The sequence below is a fragment of the Hypomesus transpacificus genome, chromosome 19, assembly GCF_021917145.1.
Source record: "Hypomesus transpacificus isolate Combined female chromosome 19, fHypTra1, whole genome shotgun sequence".
NCBI classification, from domain to species: Eukaryota; Metazoa; Chordata; class Actinopteri; order Osmeriformes; family Osmeridae; genus Hypomesus; species Hypomesus transpacificus.
The window spans coordinates 8,089,271-8,109,834 of record NC_061078.1 but is presented as its reverse complement, the minus strand read 5'-3'; the positions used below and the strand labels follow the sequence as shown (position 1 = coordinate 8,109,834).

The window sequence follows — 20,564 nt, the reverse complement described above, 5'->3', positions numbered from 1 at the left end:
TCCAAAATATATGCTCCCTCTATGGACGGCACTCTGAACAGCATCGCCGTCCGTCCATCCATGCAAAGATGATCAGCCATCGCCGTCAGTCTATGGACGTCCATAACGCAAAAAAAGATTTTGCTCCTACTGCATGGTTGGTTACTTGAACCAATTAAGCAATTGAATAGCCACAAATGTCTACACTGCCACCACGTGTACAGTTCACGCCATTACTAAAATGCTTTTTAATTTGCGTGTTCTTTAGTGCAACTTTTAATCAGATTAAAAGCAAAACATAACAAGTAAACTAAATGTGTTTTTTTTATTACATTTAGATTTCCCTACATGAACAGATAACATTCAATAAGTAAACAACGTCATCCAATGCAAGTAATAAATATTAACTCAGTACTTTATACAACTTGTCAGTGTATTGCCTGCGCTGACACGAACTGGCATTGGTCCTACAAGTATTTTCCTTGTCTAGAAAAGCCTTTTCTTTCTCTTACAAGGGAGACATGAAAACTGAATCTGTGAAGTTAAGGCAGTGAGTGAATACTAATCTGAGTTTAGATTAAGTTAGTTCATTTTTAAAGACTTTTAAAGTAGACTCCCTTTAAAGTAGACCAACACCATTTTCAATAAATTCTCTCATTTTTGGATACAAGACAGTAAAACATTCAATTTCCACTTTTGCACAATTCTTTTTTCTCCAAAATGGTTTAAATGTTTAGAAATTCAAACAAGACATTATAACATTTCCCTTTTTCTAACACAGAACAGTCATACTGTCTTAAATCATGAGCAGCAACATGTTCATTCACTTTTCAGGGGGTATTCAAATACATTGTTATGGTTACTCGTGACACCAGCTCTCCACTTAATCCTATTTGGGTTTGGGGGGGGGGGGGGTGTTATACCATGCATACAGTAAATAAAAAAGTTCTAATGGGGATACATTCAGCGAGGTCTTGCTCTTTGACAAAGTAAAGGTAAATAGGTATATTGTTGTGCAATTAATGTAGGACTTTTCTGAGACCAGTGAATACGTTCAAATAAATACGTTCATTTAAGCGATCCGTTTCTTTCAAATTGTAGGCTTACTGCAAACATTGTGTCCCATCATTGGTTGAGTACCAGGGACATTATGAAAAAGCCAGATAACTGTTGCAATACACATAAATATAAATTGATGTATGTGAATGATAAAAGCTACAATTGACAGTACAGCACTGTCCAAACACAACTAAATAAACGACAAACTTTGAAACGCTTTTTTTCTCTTTTACATATCCATGTGTATCAACAAAGTGTAAAAATATATTATATACATATATAAATTACAAAATAAATAAAAATACTGCACAACATGGTAAAATACAGCATATGGTCATGTAGAGAGCCAATATTCTAGAGCTGAAGTGTCAACTAAGAGTGTGTGTGTGTATGTGTGTGTCAGACAGAGACAAAGTTAGATGGAAAATGGCTGTTCTTTATCTATTATTTGCAGAGGGAGATGGGACTTCAGGGTGCTTTTGCATGAACAATAACAAAGCTGTATAGGAATACCTCTGTATTCTGTATTCATTGGTTAGTATGTACCATACACCCAATGGGGAAGGAGCAGAAAGCTACTTGGATACATCCTGCACATTGTGCTGGATTTCAAAAGATTGTGTCTACCTTTAAGGCCTTGGAGCAACGACAGGGAAAAATACTTTGGAAAGTCTTCAGTCATCCCCACATCTGAAGCAAACCCTGTGCTTTCTATTCTCAGTGCTGTACTGATACCTGACTCTCTGCAACCACATGTTACTGAAAAATGCTAAAATTCAAAACAGCTAACACAGCTGTTGTTTAACTTTGGCAAGAATGGTCCATGTTTATATAAGCAGCTGTCTGACATATAATGTTTCACTTTAAATTCATCAGAGAGACACAGAGAGTGAGAGAGATACAGAGAGAGAGAGAGAGAGAGAGAGAGAGAGGGAGAGGGGGGGGAGAGAAAACTTCCCGCCCTAGAAGCAACTGTCCTCATGGGATCCCTAACTTTATATTGTTCACCTCACATCACCAATGGTGGCAGTAGGGTAAATCTAGAGACAATCTAAAGACACCTAAACCTAACATGCGGGTCAAGTTGTTGTGTTCCGTTATTAAAAGGAAAGATATGTGAAGGGCTGTAAAACAAATGGGGTTCTTTATCATATCTTACTGCTACATCCAATATTGAAAATCAAGTCTCTCTTCCAAAGCTTATCTTCACCAATGGTAGTTAGATTATATTTGAACAGTCATTTAATTTCTGAAAAACTTGCACTAAAATAATTGGACAAGAGTTAAATTGGTGGCAGAGACTCAACAAAGAATTTGAAAATACTTGACTGAAAGCAATGTCACATTGTCCCATACAGATTAACCTGCACTGAGTTTCCATACGTAGTCAGTTTTTTTTGGCATTTTGCTAAAGCAGGGGTTAGCAAAATAAATAGAGACTGAAAAGGCTCAAAGTAAAAGTAGCCAAATTATAAGTTGTCCTGAAAAACTAAAAGAGCCTAAATATCAGAGGACAGATATTTTCAGAAAAAGGTTTACGGTCATTCAAGTTGAAATACTGATAAGACTAAGACAGCCTTTTAGTTCCTATTGAGATGGTTGAGGATTGAGAAGATGTATCTAAATCAATCAATCACACCCTCACGATCACACCTTAAACTTCCATTAACTTCTTCAGCTCTTTGAAAAAAAGGTTTAATCTATACACTTTCCCTGTCACATAACCTGAAGGCCCCGTGAATGCATTTAATAGTTTATACATTGTGTTAGATAAGTTATATGAATAATAAAAATAATAGGTACAGGAACAGATGTATAGAGATCCACTTTGGAGAGTAAATTTGTTCATTGGAACCATCCAAACTATCTTAAGGTCTTTTGGATCTACCTTTCCTTAGATGGAGGACAGTGTCAGGTTTGTGAATCACATTTGAGAGTAATAACACAGATGCAGAGAAAAGTAATATCATGGATGCGTGTGACAAGGATTACATTAGAAATGGAATCCGTTGAAAGGAAAATAAACATATAAAAAATGCTGTGATTTGCAAGCAATGAACATTTTATAATGCGGTGTAAACCAAAAAAAGCTTTGGCGTCCACTTCAAAATGTCCATTGAAGTAACTCTTTTGGACAGGAGAAAGTCTTTAGTTAATGTACAAAAGTAAAAGAGGAAAATAGATTTAGTTCTCTTTACACAACGTCAATTTTCATATAAAAATTCCTTTTTTCAGCTCGAGGCAGTTCTTGCCAAAATGGTACCAGTGTAGCACTTCAGTCATACTGAGTTCAGTGACCAAGCCACAGACCTCAGACAATTAATTGATTTGTGGCCAATCTAGCCACTTGGTGTTTGAAACAAACTGCAGAACTGTTTCCAGGTCAATCGGGGGTCAGGTAAAGGGTCCTCCACAACATTTACCCTGACAGCTCTTAAAGCTCATATCAGTCCAGCAGCTTAGTCACAAAAATAATCTCATGATCGCTGACCGCTGTTGTAGAACAGGTTGCTTCAGTCTACAGTGGTCAGTCAAGCGATATGACATCGGGCATGATGCCGTACATGGCTGTGGCCGCCACTTCGGAGCTGGTCCTGCCCATTACGCCAGAGTGTGTGTGCAAGTGTGTGCTGCTGCTGCTGTGGGGGAGCATGCTGTCTCTGAGGCTGCTTAGGGGGAGCGTGCTGTCTCTGAGGCTGCTTAGGGGGAGCGTGCTGTCTCTGAGGCTGCTGTGGGGGAGCATGCTGTCTCTGAGGCTGCTTAGGGGGAGCGTGCTGTCTCTGAGGCTGCTGTGGGGGAGCATGCTGTCTCTGAGGCTGCTTAGGGGGAGCGTGCTGTCTCTGAGGCTGCTGTGGGGGAGCGTGCTGTCTCTGAGGCTGCTGTGGGGGAGCGTGCTGTCTCTGTGGCTGCTGTGGGGGAGCGTGCTGTCTCTGTGGCTGCTGTGGGGGAGCGTGCTGTCTCTGAGGCTGCTGTGGGGGAGCGTGCTGTCTCTGAGGCTGCTGGAGGACACCAGGCTGCTGCTACTGCTGCTTGAGCTGCTGCTGCCATGAGTGACCAGGGGCACCGAGCTGGCGGAAGCGACGCTCGATTGGTCCAGGAACAGCTGTGAGGAGGAGGAGCCGAATGGCAGGAATCGGTTGAGGAGCAGCTCATGGTCATCTGATGCTGAGGCGGCCGCCGCTGCCGCCATCACCATGTTGTAATGCTACACATTCACACACACAAGGGAGAATAAATACAGTTGACAAGCCATTGCCTGTTGTCAGTAAGGGCGGTGGTCATACTGTACAGTTTGATACTAGATTTTGAATGGATGAAACATACTGTACCTGATTGTCACCTTGCAGGAAGGAGAAGAAATTCAGATCTGCTAAATCAAATACAAGATTAATTTGGTTCATGATTTCTATATGAGAATTGTTTTTAAACAAGATTGGAATGAGAGATATGGTGTGTTACCCGACAGGTCGTTGGGTGTGTAGTACTGCCGGTAGTCCTGGATGAGGGGTGGTACTGGAGGGATGTAGCTGCTGTCTACCGCCTGCATGCTGGGGGTACGGCTCACTGGGGATGCTTGGTGGTGCAGGTTCAACACTCTACACACATACACAAGAAAAAGAGGGAGGGGGGGGTTCAACATAGAGAGTAAGAAGATGTATAGGCAGAAGCGATGACATGCTATTTTTTTTCAACTCTTTTTTTTCTCCCATTGATCATCCTTAAGATTTGTGTTCAACTGATTGGAGTCCATCTGTGGTAAATGTATATGATTGGTGCTTGTGTGCTCAGCTGAAACAGGGAATTATTTCACAATGCCCTCTCGGGCCTCACCCATTGCTGATGGGGGGTGGCGAGGTGGGCGACAGGGATGGGCAGACCCTCTTGGGTGGGGGAGGCTGGTCTTCACTCTCCTCAGAGGAGGAGCTGTCCAGGGTCAGGTCAATCACCTCCACCTGCCTCCTGTGAGCACCGTCACTGGTGCTGTGGGACACCACACTGTGTTCTCCCCCGGCTGGAGTCCGACAAGAGCCTGAAGGGGGGGGGGGGGGAGTTAGAGAGAGCGTGTTTGTGTGTGTGAGAGAGAAAGAATTGTGTCCTCGCATGACAAAGGTGTGGTGGAGACCGCATGAGCGATTTACACACTCGCACGGCCACTTGTGGTGTTGAACTACCCGGCTGTTTCTCACCTTCCACACCGTTACATGGAGCTGAGGACACTTCTTGCACTTCCCTCTTTGACCTCATGGGGGCCCAGTTGCCATCCTCCTTAAACTGGATATCGTCACAGTCTATACAGGTGTTGAGAATCTCCATGAATAACCTGGGAGAGACATACAGATGAGCCCTTGTATTTTTTTTTTTAAAGCTGACCAATAGAGTTGGAGTATTGTTCGTCATGTTCAGAGTAACACTGCAGCTCTCACCCGTCGATGATGAGGTGCTGGTATGGGGCCTTCTTGTCACACACGGGACACACCCAGGTGGGCTTCTTCTCATTCATCTGGATGTAAAGAGTGGCGTCAAAGCACTGCAGGTGGGAGCACGTCAGCGCCCTGCATGGGATCGTTAGGCGCATCTTTCCCAGCTGCATACAAACACACACACACACACACAAACACACACAGTCGAGGTAAATTCATGGGATTAAGGAGACAAGTGGCCAGCTGCATTAAGCACAGAGGCAGAGGTTTGTGGATGGGTCGAATATACACTCTCTGAAACAAGATACACATGATAGGGGGTTCAAGGATGAACAAAGACGTGGAACAAGTGGAACCATGTGTGTTTTGTTTTACCGGGCAAAGTAACGACACACGTAGACTAGTGGTAGCGATCTCACTGTCTGGGTCTGCTGTCAACTTCTCTTTGACTGAAGGGGAGGAGAGAACACAACAACACACAGCACATTACAGATTTACCGAACGCAACCAACCCCTCTCAATGGCGCCTTTCTCCTCCTCCTCCTCCTTTCTCCACTTTTCATCTTCACCCTATAAACAACTCCCAGAGCAATTTCAGCATATAATGGAATCCTACACTTGCTGAAGAGTTGCTGAACCTGTAAACCAGACTGGAATCCTAGAAGCACAGCGCGCACAGACAAATGTGGTGGCTTCTGTATTTGGTAACCATCTGTCAGAGACGGTTTCCTTTGGCTAAATCCCTAGAAACACACTAAGCATGTAGCTTAGCACACTCCTTAGCATGCTCAGGTAGCACATCATGCTACATGTTCTTACTGAGGGCTCTGGAGTGGTCTGGGTTTCTGATTCCTTTGGAGCGTAGTCTCTGTAGCAGCACTGTGGACGTCTGCTGCTTGACCAGGTAGACCGCCATGGAGTAGCTCTGTGAACATCCCCAGCACATGAAACGCACACATGAAACATGACAAATATTTGCGGACACGCGTTTGTGCACATTTGAACATTACATTCTCAAATACTTTGCGCACGTACACACACAAGCCTATGCATTCAATCAAGATGAGACTTGTTAGAACGACTCTATTGTGCAAATATTGCGTAGCTGACATTTGTCCTCGGCAGGAAGTCCAGCTTGAGCACAGAATGCCACTGAGGATTGAGGTGTCTTTATTAGACCTCAGCCTCTTCTTACCCGGCCGATCTCAGCCGTCCATGATACCAGAATGGTGTTAGGGACCGTGGTGGACAATCGGACCAGTGAGGTGATGTTGATGGGCCGGCTGGGCCTTTTGGGCTCCACACCATTTTTGGTAGGAGGAAGATAGCCCTGGGAAGGGACATAGGGTGAGACAGAATGACAGAGATGTCAACATCTTTGAATGAAAGGGTGATGGAGGTTAAGGAAACACATGGTAGGGGTCAAGCGTTAGACATACAGAAGGACATGGGGATAGAGAAATCCAAAGGAAGAGCAGTGGGATGTCTTATCATCGTTGTATGAAAGGGTGAGAGAAGATTTTCTTTTTATAGATAGTCAGGAATCATCTCAGTAACAATAAAAGCAGGGACAGCCAGCACACAGTCAAAGATGACAGGCTCTCCAAGCCTAGTGGAGAGGTGCCATGCGTGTGTGCTGTGATCAGTAACAATGCTCATTTTGAGACTCAATATGTAGTCTTTAGTCCCAACAGTAACACTTAAGTAACAATGTTGTGACCCAGTTGGTGTGTTGTAGGTTGTAGACAGAGCTGGAGCACTTCCTACCGGGAGGTTACACGGCTTCCCGTTCACTTTCACACACAGGCTGGGTGGAAAGTGATCTTCCTGAGGACAACTAGTCTCTGACAGACAAAACCTGCATGACATAGATAATTGATCAATATTATTATTCCACACGAATGTTAGGCTACAGTAATGCTAACATGTCACATATTTGCCTGTTTTCAGAGCGGAGGGCTTTTACCTTAACTGTACTTGAACTGAGAAGTCACATTTGGTCCCCGAGTTGTCCCTAGGAAAATATTACATTTATTAGTAAATCAATTATTAATGATTTCAATCAGAAACACTGTTTATTGCTGTTTTTATGTTGTGAGCTTGTCATGCTTGATTGTACTGTATGCTATTACACTGAACCTGCAAGTGGTTTGATATTTTGGAAGCCTGGACTCACTTACATTGAGCTGCTGATCTGCTGGACTTGCTGTGGTGTTAATGCAAATGCAAAACACGTTTCCTGAAAACGCTGGCTGTTGTCCGATGCTGCAGAGAGGAAGGGAGGGAGAAAAAAGCAAGAGATGAGATTGAGAAAAAGTATTTGCGAAGGATAATACAGGGAAGAACATTATGTGAAATAATACAGACACTACGACTGAGAGAGTCCTCAACCAAAAGAGACTTTAGTGTGTCGGCCTCTACAGTCTCTTCTCTAAATAACAGGTGCACTATCCTAGGTATAGTGCTACACGAGTCTTTTAAGCTGCAAACAACATTTTTGTAGCTGCCTGCTGGCCCTTAAAATATCCCAGAGCAGCACAATCCAATATTTTCCAAGCATCAGAAAGATCTGGCTTAGCACACAGAGCGTGTGGAACTGCTAGGCCTGATTAAAACCAAAGAGTGAAACTGCATTAACATGCCGGACATGCATTTGGATATCATTAGCCACTGTGTAAGTTGTCAATGTACTGAAAACCAGCTTGATTGCCTTCCTTTTGATACACGTTGAAATTAAGGCTGGGGTTGTCTTCAAGTTTCTCCCCCTCTCTCCTGACTGCTTGGTTTGAATATGTTATTACTTCCTGTTTAGGTGAAGATGTGCTTGTGGAAGTGTGTGTGTTTGTGTGGAAGAGTACACCCCATGTAACTTGCATCATCACACATACAAATATTCCCTGATAGCCAAGATAACAAGCGGGGGGGGGGGTGCATTACTGATTAGGGGGCGTGATATTATAGCGTACTACACCTAATAAGCTCTGCATTAGCATAAGAGAAAAGGAAAATAACAAAAATCCTTAAGAGACGTTAGTACAGTTCCTAACAACCATAGATGTCCTCCTACCAGCCTCCTGAGTGCACGTTCTATAAATAGACCATTTCTTCCTCCCTCCCTCTCCTCCATTCTCTCCCTCATGCTGTCTTTTCCTTGTTCTTGTACTCTCCCCCCTCTCTCTCTCTCCAGCCATTCTCTTCCTTTCATGTTCTCTCTCCAGTTACGTACCCGCCCCCCCCCCCCTCCTGTGATTGCTCTCTCTTTCTCCACATCCCCCCTTCTGTTGCTTTACCACTCATCTCTCCTCTTGTATTCTCTCTCCCATTCCTGCTGCTTCTCACTCCAGCCTTGTCTTTCTCCCTCCTTTCTTTTGTTCTTGCTCCCTCTCACCCTCCTCCACTCTCCTCTCTTTCTGCTCTCTCTCTTTTTCCCTTCCCCCCTTCTAGTCTCCCTCTCTCTTCTCCCCCTTTCCATTTGTGCTCTCTCCTCTTCCAATCTCCCGATTACACTTCCCCTCCTTTTCTCTTCAGCATTAGATTAGTCCTTAGTACAGCCAATGGATGCAATGTGGACAGATACAATATGAGAAGGACCAGTATAGATCCCTGAGGGTTAACATTTCAAATACAATAAAACTGAGTCTGCTTTATCCATCTCAGTGACCTGTGAGTGTGTGTTTTGAGCAGTGTATTCGGTGCTGCTTGTGGGTTTTGTAGTTTGTAGCTGTGAGGAGTAGGAGTTGTGAAGTCTGTTTTCAGAGGTCATGACATGTTTCTGTGTGAAGTGGTTGGTGTATTAAGGCCCCTGCATAACTCAAATCCAGAAAAGAGTTGAGTTATGCACGGATAGGTTGGTTGTGTGTTTATTACAAAAGCGATAGTTGTGATATCAAGGATGGTAGTGAGCGTTGCGTGCAAGTTTATACTTTTGTAGGAGCTTGCATGTGCATAAGTTGCAAAGTGTGTGTGTGTATTTGCTAGTGATTTTTTTTGACTGGACATCATCTCTGCTATCATGGAGCAGTACAAACATTTTTCAGTTGATGAAAGCAAATCAACACTGAAAGTTGTGTAACACTGGAATACGCAATACCATAAAGTTTTATTGTAGCACTTTTAATGAGAGGTACTACTGAAAAGCCTGTTCATGTCCAAATATTTGCCACATTCTCTGGGCCCCTGGCTGAACACGATGTTGCCCATGTTATTTGGTGAGGCAGAGCTCCATCAGCAGCCATTTCATGTAACATTCTAACCCTTGAAAGGTTAGCCTAAACCCAGCTGACATTTTGAGTAGAGTATGTTAACATTCATTACGAAATGGGGACATTTCAAACAGTGGAGCCTGTGAATGCAGGGACCATCTGAAGAGACCTGTTTAGCTGAATCAAGCCTTAGTTGCATTCATCCACTTGCTAAATGGGAAGATTTCTCCAATCCTCAATTGGACATTACAAAGGGAGAAATTACTTCAGAAATTAAATTAAAACTTTTTTTCTCCTTTGATAATGTGACACACAAGATACCACAGCCTCCCCTCTCCCCCACAAATGTTGCATGTATAATTCCTCTGCTCTGAGCCCATATTCTGATTAAATCTGCTTCATAATGTATGCACACCACATTGATTTGCATAATGAATACAGAAGCTCACGTCTACGCCCGATGATGAAGCCAATGATAATTGCGAGATCTGTGTTCCAGAGACAAGAGGAGAAAGAGTTACCCCACGCCAGTGAAACTTTCTCTCTCAGACTCATTTTAATCAATCAGTGTATTTCCGAGGAGCAGGGGATAGGCTACTGTCTCTACTCTGAAGATAAGAGCAGAGGAGGGATGGAGACAGAGCGAGAACAAGAGCTGAGAGACAAACAATGTTCAAGTACAGCTTGAAAGAGAGAAGACCGAGTAAGGAGCCAAAATGGTGGAAAAAGAGAGCAGGGGGGTGGCAAGTAAGAGAGCTAATGATACACGAAGAGACACTGAGGGGAGGAGAGGAGAAGGGAGGGGAGGCCATAGATAAAATAACAGAGATTATAGAGAGTAAGATGCATGAGGCAGGGGAATCTTGCCAGCGCAAAATAAAAAATGAGTGAGTTGGAGGGATGGGTGTAGAGAGAGAGACTAGTAAGGTGGCGCAAGCACATATTTACTCACATAGGCCTACACAACTGTGTGAGCGAAAAGGTTGGACACAAAAAGAGAGGTTGAGATCGGACTGAACCCGACGACTCTCTCTCTCATAGAGAAAAAGAGGAGAGAGATAAAGAGAGAGAGAGCAAACTAGCATTGATCACCCTCCTTCATTAGAAAGTGTGGCTGTCCTATGGGGAGAAAGAGGGTCAGCTCTTCATAGCTACAAATAGTCTTTATCCTCCTGATAGGGGGGAAGACATCACATCCTCACATTCCATTATCTCACTCTCTGTAACTCTCTGTAACTCTCTCTCACTCTCTCTCACTCTCTCTCACTCACTCTCTCTAACCCTCTCTCACATTTTCCTCTCACCTCTCACCCTTTCCCTCGTCTTCTCCCATATCTGTCCCTGTTCAGTTCTGTGTAGAAACATGTATGTAGATGCATAATTTACATTAAAGTATGTATGAATGTGTGGCTCAGTAATTCTTTGTGGTATGTTTCTGTGTGTGTGTGTGGCCAAGACATTTAACTGATAAGTGCTTGCAGGCACAGGTGTATGCTTGCATGAATGTATCACTCTACATGCAAATTGTTTGTGAGCAAGAACGATGGGAGAGAAATAGAGTGAGAGATGTTTGTGTGTGTGTGCATCTGCACACTTGTGGTGAAGGTGATGTGTTTTACATGCAACACATTAATCCCAATCCCTTTGTACTCAATTAAAATGCTAATGTAGGAACATGGATACATTTCCATAGATTTGCACTTGAATTCCGTCGGTTCAAGGATTTTTATCAGACCACTTGTCCCAGTTGGATTTGTAATGCATACCTAAACAAACTAATATAATTGAGTGAAAGCCCCATTGCATAGATCTCAGGTCTTAAATTTGGAATTCAGCATAAGGCAAATTAATTGGATAATCAATAGATATGAATGAAGTTTGCTGCTTTGAGCCTTTGAGCAAAAATAAAACGTAAAATATATGCTTCAAATGCGAAGCATTTAGCAACTTAAGTGCTAAATGCAGTCTTGAGGTATCCCAGATCCCCACCTCCCCCCACACATGTGACTCCTCTCACCTATACTGGTGGGCTTAATCAGCTCATCCAGCATGTCGTAGAAGGGCAGCTTTTGCAGCTTGACGTCAGGGTGCACAGGGTGCAGCGTGGCTGCTGCTGCCGACCCCAGGTGGTGTCCTGACGCTGTGAGTGAGCTCAGCTCGTGCTTTCCAGGCCCCAGCAGAGATAGAGGCAGCAGCGCTGTCGGTGAGGGCGCCCCCGCGTGGCCCTCATATGCCAGCTGGGTGAGTCCAGCAGGAAGCACGGCGCCCCCTCCACTGACCAGCCCCCCAGAGGCCGGGTGGTGTGGTCCAGGCAGGGTCATCTCCGTGGGGGGGACCATTTTGGTGGGGAAGCGTCGGCGGTACAGCTCCTTGACCTTCATGCAGATGGCGGGGCTGCAGCCAGCCTTGAGCAGCTGCAGGGCCTTGGTGAGAAGCTCATGTTTGCGCCCGTGCTTGTTTCGCCCGGCATATCCCAGCAGAACCTGCAGCTCTGAGACACGGAGACTCATCACCATTTGCTGTGGCCGAGGAGAAGAGAGGGAGAGAGGGACCAAAAAAAGAGACAAGGGAAAGAGCTGGTCAACAAGAGTCTGGTCTAAATCATTCTTACCGCATTCGGAAATATGCCCCCAATTAACCACACATCAATACACACACACCTAGTTAGGCTATAGACAGACCGATATATGTTATTGGCACTAAACATTCAGCATCTGCATTAATGCTCTGAATCAATTAAAAACAACAAACTGTTTCACGTGGTAAATTATGGTTTGTGAAAAGCCTCAAAGGAAAGGAAATTCAAATGACCATCACCAGCCTATCGAGGCACAAACAAGTCCTTCAGTGATGTATGCATTTGAAGTACAGTAGACCACCATATCTAAAGTGCAGGTGTAACAGCTGTGTACTGGAATAAACCTTGATTGTGCATTGAGTTAGGGTTGTGGTGGTCAAAGAATATTCTTTCTTTCAAGGCTTTTCATAATGCATAATTCAAAGATTTTTTTCACAGTAGGTTTGTTCTATAATATCTTGCTAGAAACATATTACCAAAAACAACAGGACTATTGTCTAGAATCAACGTTCTCCCTCCAGGTGAAGAAATTATGTTTCACCGTCGAATTTCATTTTACTGCTGTTCTGACCTATGAGATTTCCACTCGCCTAACCCTGGAGAATGGAACCAAACAGAAAGGAGCTCCTATTCATTCCCGAGCTAATTGGATGCAAATGACACATTTTACCTCCAACAGCATCTCAAGACTATTAAGTGGCGTATTATTCCAGAAGGATTTTTTTTTTTAAATATTACATATATATACATACATATGAATACACTGATTGTCCTAAACATCTTTGTGTAGTGCATACTGAAGATTGTTGGCAGTTTCCGTTGACGTTCCAAAGACGGTGAAACTGTCTGTTGTAAATGTAAATCAAGCGATGTGCTCTTTGGCTTTAAAGCAGGCCATCTTCACATTGCAGATTATGCTATAAAATTAAAGACTATAAGAAGCTATAAGAGAGAGAAAGTGAGACAGACAGACAGTGCGAGAGACAGAGTGGTAAAAATACCCCAGAGAGAGAAAGAGGAAGAAAGACAAGAGCACCATGTCCAGAGAGAGAAAAGAGGTTTACGTGTGTAGTGAAATATGTAGTTAAGCGAGCTTTGGTGTGGTGTGTGTGTGGTGTGTGTTTGTGTGTGTGTTGGATAAGAAGTGACAGTACAGGCAGAAGCTGTGTGCTCTGTTATGGAAAATATTCAAGGCCTCCCCTCAGTAAAACAAAGATTATGCAGACAAGCACACACGCAAAAGAACATCAACCATGTATGCATACACACTCGCACGTTATGTAGCCTCGTTAATGCAATCAAATAGCAGAGGCACATGCTGGGAGATGTGTGCACATACACACACATCCACACATGCACACCTTTAATGGGAAGTCCATGTGAGGTGTGGTGTGACTTCATATAAGTTATCCCCTGACAGATGCCGGATAAACAACAGCTTAGCACACCTACTTGAACACTCCACACATGATCATAAACACAAAGAGAAACACACACATAGTATACAGATATAGGCCAACAAAACAAATGAGAGAGACAAACTGCACAGAAACTTTGGTCAGAGAAAAACTCAATGAATATCCCAACATGGGGCTCATCTTCATTGAATCTGTATGCTTGTACATATGCTTGTTAGTGTAACTGTATGCATTCATGTGTGTCTAGTCTGCAGTGACAGCTTGGCACAAGCCGTGCCTAGTAGTGTTAGCTCCACCCAACAGCCACAGTTTACAGTACAAACACTGAGTGGCAAGCTCTGTGCTTGCCACTTATGCTTATAAGTTAACATTGCCGTTTAAGAGTCTTTTCATATAGGCATGTTCTTTAGTGAGATAAGGGGAAAGAGAAAAGAGAAAAAAGGATTTGACAGAGAGAAAGAGAGGGAGAGAGATAGAAAAGAGGGGATGACAGGGGGGCTCAATCATGATACTAAATCACTAAACAGAGGCTTAGATTGTTATTAACACACACACACACACACACACATAGGATACTACATGCACTGATAGACAAGCACAACCAACTCTCACTAATCCACATTGGCCGGGTTTCCCAGATTCATTAAGAAGCTCTTAAAGCTAAGAGCTTCTTAGAAGCGTTCTAAGAGCACTCTAGAGCGTTTTTAGAACGTTCCTAAGAAGCTCTTAGCGTTAAGAGCTTCTTAACGAATCTGGGAAATCCGGCCATTAAGAGTACATACAATCATGTATACATACACACGCACACACCTGTTCCCAGTCCACTGCTCTGCAGCTACGGTAACCATGCAGATCAACAGCATAGTCATATTAAAAAGAGACAGGGAACAAAATTGAGTTTAAAGGTGTGAATCTGGACTGTGGCTGCTGGGTTTGGCAGAACAGTCCACTGTCTTTGAATGGGCCATTTCATCTTTCAGGAGAAGCACTGAGCTACATGACTGCAGTGTAGCAATAAACTCACATTTCATTATCAGGGGGAATAGGGACTCAGCAGCAAACAGGCCAGCAAACACACATACGATAGGACAAATGCACAATCCTCAAACACACACTCAAACACACGCACACAAATGCATTAGCTCCCACCTAGCGCATACAAAGCACACACACTCATACAATTACGACCCACTGGGGGCACACAGTGACACCCCATGCAAACGTTCAATGATTTTCATTTTTTGTGCTCTTTCCTGAAATGCTCACACTTTGGCACTCACACAGCAGGTGTTTACACACCAGAACAAAAGCCAGTCAAAATGTGTGCACCCGTTTACACACAAAACCATGTGATTAGACTTGTAAACACACGGAAATGCAATCACATGCACAAGGCGCATTTTAGAGAAACACTACACTGATATTCTGACCAAAGGAATGCCAAACTATCAGACTTATAAAGGCTGGGAGCTGACAGTGAGTGATTTTCAGAAGTGATATTTCACTGATATTATCTGACGGCTAAAAGGCTGATCAAAAAAAGAAGCAGAGGTATTTCCAATGAACGGCGACACACCCAAGAACAAGGCATATCATGGACAACTACATCAGCGACTGGAACATGTTCCATTACCATTGCTTCTAGTGAGACACTGTACCATGATTTTATAATGTGGCCAATGTATTTAAGCTTGCCCAATTCTTATGTGTTTTCATACTACAGGCCTGTTGGATTTCTCCATCCAGTCTCTACTTTGAATGCTGATATGTTAAACCCGACTATGGTTCTGTGGGAGCGACTTCACAGATAGAAGTGTGATACTATCTAACAATAATCATGTAGACGTCATGTCCTTCTCACAGAGGTTTTTCTGCACTTCTTGTTTCCAAAACTGAGGGCTTTTGACTCTTATCTAGGTAATCTAGAGCTTTGCTGTATTCTGCTGTCTAAATCCTGGATCACCTTTGCCCAAACTTTTTGGCTGGCTACCCCAAGGCTTGGAGGAGATTATCAAATCCACGCAAATACCAAACTCAGCAGTGCATCTGGTTTTGTTTTCTGTTTGTCATAACTGACTGACTTTGATGCAGGTCATCATGACTGAGAAAGAGATGAGGACATGAGAGGGAACATTCCTGTTCCCAGTGTTAAAGACAATTTAGACATGGATGTAGGGCACCCGAAGGTGTCTGGCAGAAGATCAGATATGCCACCTTACCATAGGCAAATACTGCTTTCTAAATCCTGGAGCTATCTTGGTTTCTAATAACTGGATGCAGGTAGTGAATCCCTACTACATTTTGCCTCCACCCTTTCCTCATGCATCTACAAGGAGGGAAGGGAAGAATATCTAAAAAAGTGGGCCAAAAAAGAGTTGAGGGAAAGGCAGAGACATTGAGCTGATGTAAAAAATGTCTTAAAATGATTATCATAGAGAAACATACTTTTTCATCTCTCCAAAGTCTTGTTGGGCCACTACAAGAGAAAGGCTTTAAATAAAAGAAAACAGAAGGTGCTTTCCAGAATTCTGTTTCTAACAATGTTTGCTGCAGAATTCTGTTTCTAACAAAGTTTGCTGCAGAATTATGTTTCTAACAATGTTTGCTGCAGAATTCTGTTTCTAACAAAGTTTGCTGCAGAATTCTGTTTCTAACAATGTTTGCTGCATAATTCTGTTTCTAACAATGTTTGCTGCAGACTGTGATAAACAATAACCTTATAAATCAATATGCCTGGTAGCAGTGAAAGGGTATTTTACAGTTAGTATATTTCTTTTCCGGGAAACAGAATATCAGGCTGACCGGTTTAAATTAATTCACACTGGCTAAGGCAATTGAAAATATCAGGAAATATTATTTAAGTAGTTCTTGGAGGCTGGATGGAGTAATGTCCCTCAGTTTGAGGTCACAGCAAAGGTGATTTGTGCAAATATTTCTCAGTTCTACTATTAGTCATCAACCTTCTTCTGATCTACATAGTTAATGAAAGAGTGAGAGCCACAACCTGGGTCTTGTTATTAAAATCTCACAGTAACACAAATCTTAAACCCAACTTCATAGAAGAGAAACAGGCAGTGTCTATAGAACTTTAACTGCAACAACACAGCTTAATAAAATAGTCTGAGATACAAGCCTAATAGAAGCCTTTAAGTGAAACCTCCAAAAGATTATGTAATCTTAAACCTATGCTCAAACCACCAGATTTACTTAAAGAAACCCAATCTGGCAATAGCCTTGACACTATAACACTATATTCTATAACTAGGTCTGATGTGTGTGGTTGTGTAATAGCTTAAGCTTAGGTGTAGAGAGGGTTGACTGAGAAGAGAAACTGCTGTGAGACCTGCAAATAGGTACTGGAACAGATGCCAGTTAGGAGAAAGTCTTCTGCATAGAGCTGATATAGTCCTGGCCCTTCATATTCAGCTGCCTGTCAAAAGACTCAAAACAGCAAACTCAAAACGTTCCTCTACCGCTCCTAGAATAACGGATAGCAAGGTTCATGACATAAAGACTTTGCTTTGCACGAACAACGAAGGGTACAGTGGCCTATTTATTGATGGTCCAGGGCACAGCGTTAATGAATGATGGCTTGTGCGGGAAAAGCTAACTTTTTGGTCAGGCAAGTAGAATGCCTGACCAAGTGGAAAATTGTCAAATTAGAAAAGTTCAGATTTTGTGATAAAAATGCTTTGCATAATACATTTCGCAATCAAATTGAATGTTCCTAGCTTTGAGGCATATTGTTATTACCACCTAGCAATTACTTTATTGGCAACACAAAATACCTAGCGACAGCACTGTTATCATCATCACCAAGCCTGTCAGGTGGGCTGCCCTGAACATTTCTTTCTACTGTCTTACACTTCTAATTTGACCTTTAGATCCAGACATGTTTTTGTAACCAATAAATATGACAAATAGGTAGGCTCATCCTCATTACCTAATTTGGTGATCAGGGCTCACAAAACCATTTATCTTATCTTAAATTTATTTATATTTATAGCTGCAGAGACAAACTTTTACTAAGGAATTGGGAGAAATCTTAAGCTAAAGGAAAGTATTTAGGGACGGAATGTTGGTTTCATATAAGTCCCAACAGAATTCAAAACTTGGCTACTCCATCTGTACAATCTGTTATCTCAACTTGCCCACTTTGCCGTCTTCTTTTTTGAGTCTGTCTGCACTGCTGTTCAAGAGATGAAAATAGTCATCATCCATGATGTCTCATACTTTCATAAAGTATAGACAGCTGCAGTGAAAATAACTAGCTAACTAGTAAAATAGCTAGGTGTTGAACAAGTGGATAACAAAAGTAGAGACCTGTCATTTAGGGATTAACCCTGCTACCAGCGCTATTAAGCCTCCACCTGTATGAGTAAGTCTCCAGTGCAGGGACTTTTTCCATAGACACAATGCTGCATCTGCAGACTCAAGTGCAATTTAAGATTTAAAAGACCCTTGACAGTGGATGAAGATCTTAATAAAGGAAAACTGTTTCCGTTGCTAAACCCCAGATAATATTGACACTTACTGTAGCTAAATGAAACTGGTAGTACTAATGGATCATATAAAGGGGTACAATTGTGGATCGATACACCACCAAGTAATCCCACACACCTACTGCATTATTCACAGAGCTGACTAGCTTGCTGAAGTTAAACGCAATAAAAAAACAAAATGTGTTGCATAGCTAGGATGACTTCTATATAGCTCTTTTGAATCCTCTGATAATAGTCAACAACAAAGCAGTTAGTGAACTTTTGGCCACTATACACCACCTTAGATAAGAAGGAAATCGACTCTGTAAATCGCACTGGCCTACGTATACATCACACATCTGTATCTGGGAGTCACTGGCAGTAGCCTTAGACACTGACTGTCTGTGTGATCTCACTTCTCCAAAACCCTTAATCTCCTAGAGGAGGACAGCAGGTTAGTGGGCAATCTCAGCATTAGGCCTAGCTGGCGAGCTGTTAGTGTGCGTTAGTGTGTGTGTGTGTGTGTGTGTGTGTGTGTGTGTGTGTGTGTGTGTGTGTGTGTGTGAGAGAGAGAGAGAGAGAGAAAGAGAGAGAGAGAAATATGCAGACAGAAAAGTAGGCTTGTCTGCATCATAACAAATGTGCATCAACATTTTGTTTAATGTACTATAAGAGACAGGAAGTACGGCATGCAATAACTTTGTGACTTAACACAGGACATGTGACAGAGAAAGTCTATCTCACTCCAGTGGGCAGGCAAACAAAAATTGTTTACTAAAGTACACAAGTACTAAAGTTAAATAAATGCATCACATGAAAAACCAAGGCATGCAAAAAAAAACTTGCGTGCAAATTTTGAGTTAACATGGGACAAGTCTTTGTCACCAAGAAATATGTTTAATTGGTATTAAACTATAAGATTTCTTCCATGACTCATGCCATTTGGACAGTCATTACAACATAATTACACCCATGACTCCATCTGACAGAAAACTCCACATGTTCTATAGTTAATAATAAATGACAATATAAATATAATAATACATTAATATGAATGACAATTTCTGCATTTTTTGTTTCTGACATAACTTCGGTAACAAACGAGCTTAAGATACTTCAATAACAGTGCATCTCTCTGTCTCTCAACTGTCCTATCCAAGTCCGACAGAACGGGCGCTAACTAATTAACCAATTTTTGCAACACTGTCAACTAGGTTTTTGTGCACAGATTCGTACAAATTACAGAGGGTTTGGAATAAATGATTGTTAGCATTATATATCTTGTTTGAAATAAATGTTATTTTGCTGCTGAGTATGAGGCAAATAGGCAGGTAGGCTACAGTAAGCTACAGTAGGAAAACGGTCTCAACAATAACATTAGGCTATGTCAGGCTTTCGCGCTCAAGGGTCATTAAAGTTCTACTTTTGTGTTCACAGAATGTAGAATTCTGACAAATTCCAAGGCGCGTTTCAAAAGAAGCGATGAAGACTTGTCATTGCATACAAATGCGTAATACCTTTACAATTCATAATGATTTTAAGCTGCGCTTTACCTTCAGTTCCGCACTCTCCGCCATCTTGCAATTCCTAGCGCAAGCGCGATGAGGAGCTGTCAGATGACTTACTTGCGCATACGCTGCGTAAGCGCGCGCGGCAGAATGGTTAACAGTTTTTCTTTTTTTGTTTCATTTCAAGATCAGTACCACGATCAAGTTGTACACGGCAACAACCAACAAACTACAAACAACACATAACAACACGACACAATCCAATCCAAGACTATCATTGCAATACAGCACAATAGTGAGCCAAGAAGGTTGGAAAAACATACACATTTGCAGCCTCCCGTGGAACTATACAGACTTCTCAAATAGTTATTTTATCTTATATTATCTATTTTCAAAAAAGTGTTCAAATGTAGGCTATGTGTGACGTTACTACAGACGCAAGTAAACACAATATGTCCCTAAACACAAACCATTGGTCGCACACACAAAGCCTCTAGTGACCAGTTTTGGAATCTTGGTGATGGGGAATTTAATGGCGTTTTCGTTGTTTGAATTAAGGGAAACATAGGCGCTATGGAAGAAAAAAAGAACAGAAGAAGTATTCACAATGATACATCAGATAACCTACTTTATGCTAAATTGGCCTGCAAAGTGTGAACTCAAACATTGCACATTTTGAATATAACCTTTAGGCAACATTCCTTTATTAGGTAGCTAGCATCTAGGAAGAGAGATAACTCATAATCCAAAATCTTGGAACTTCTTTAGAAAATGTGCTCACATTAGTAAAACTACACTGTAGTACATAAAAGTGTTGGAGGAAAGAAAAGCAAAAATATGGTATTTTTTGTCAGTTTTTAAAACATGTTCTTAATCTGTGATCACAAGTATATAATCTAACCAGTTTTCAATTGTTTG

At 42.2% G+C, this 20,564-nt stretch overlaps 1 protein-coding gene across 2 annotated transcripts; it reads right to left on the bottom strand.

Annotated features, from left to right (window-relative positions):
* Positions 1–285: 285 nt before the first annotated feature.
* On the bottom strand, positions 286–19,724 carry pias1a (protein inhibitor of activated STAT, 1a). Of its 2 annotated transcripts, none has more exons than XM_047042686.1 (14): positions 19,692–19,724; positions 11,679–12,180; positions 7,640–7,724; positions 7,426–7,473; positions 7,227–7,317; positions 6,655–6,789; positions 6,279–6,384; positions 5,835–5,908; positions 5,463–5,623; positions 5,226–5,359; positions 4,870–5,068; positions 4,498–4,634; positions 4,368–4,408; positions 286–4,243 (listed from the first exon to the last, which is right to left on the bottom strand). In XM_047042686.1, the coding sequence occupies exons 1-14, from the start codon at positions 19,713–19,715 to the stop codon at positions 3,566–3,568; spliced, it is 2,415 nt and encodes an 804-aa protein (XP_046898642.1). In that variant the 5' UTR covers positions 19,716–19,724; the 3' UTR covers positions 286–3,565. The 2 variants fall into 2 exon arrangements, with proteins under 2 accessions (XP_046898642.1, XP_046898643.1); XM_047042687.1 differs by having other exon boundaries at positions 4,368–4,405.
* Between the last annotated feature and the right edge of the window lie 840 nt (positions 19,725–20,564).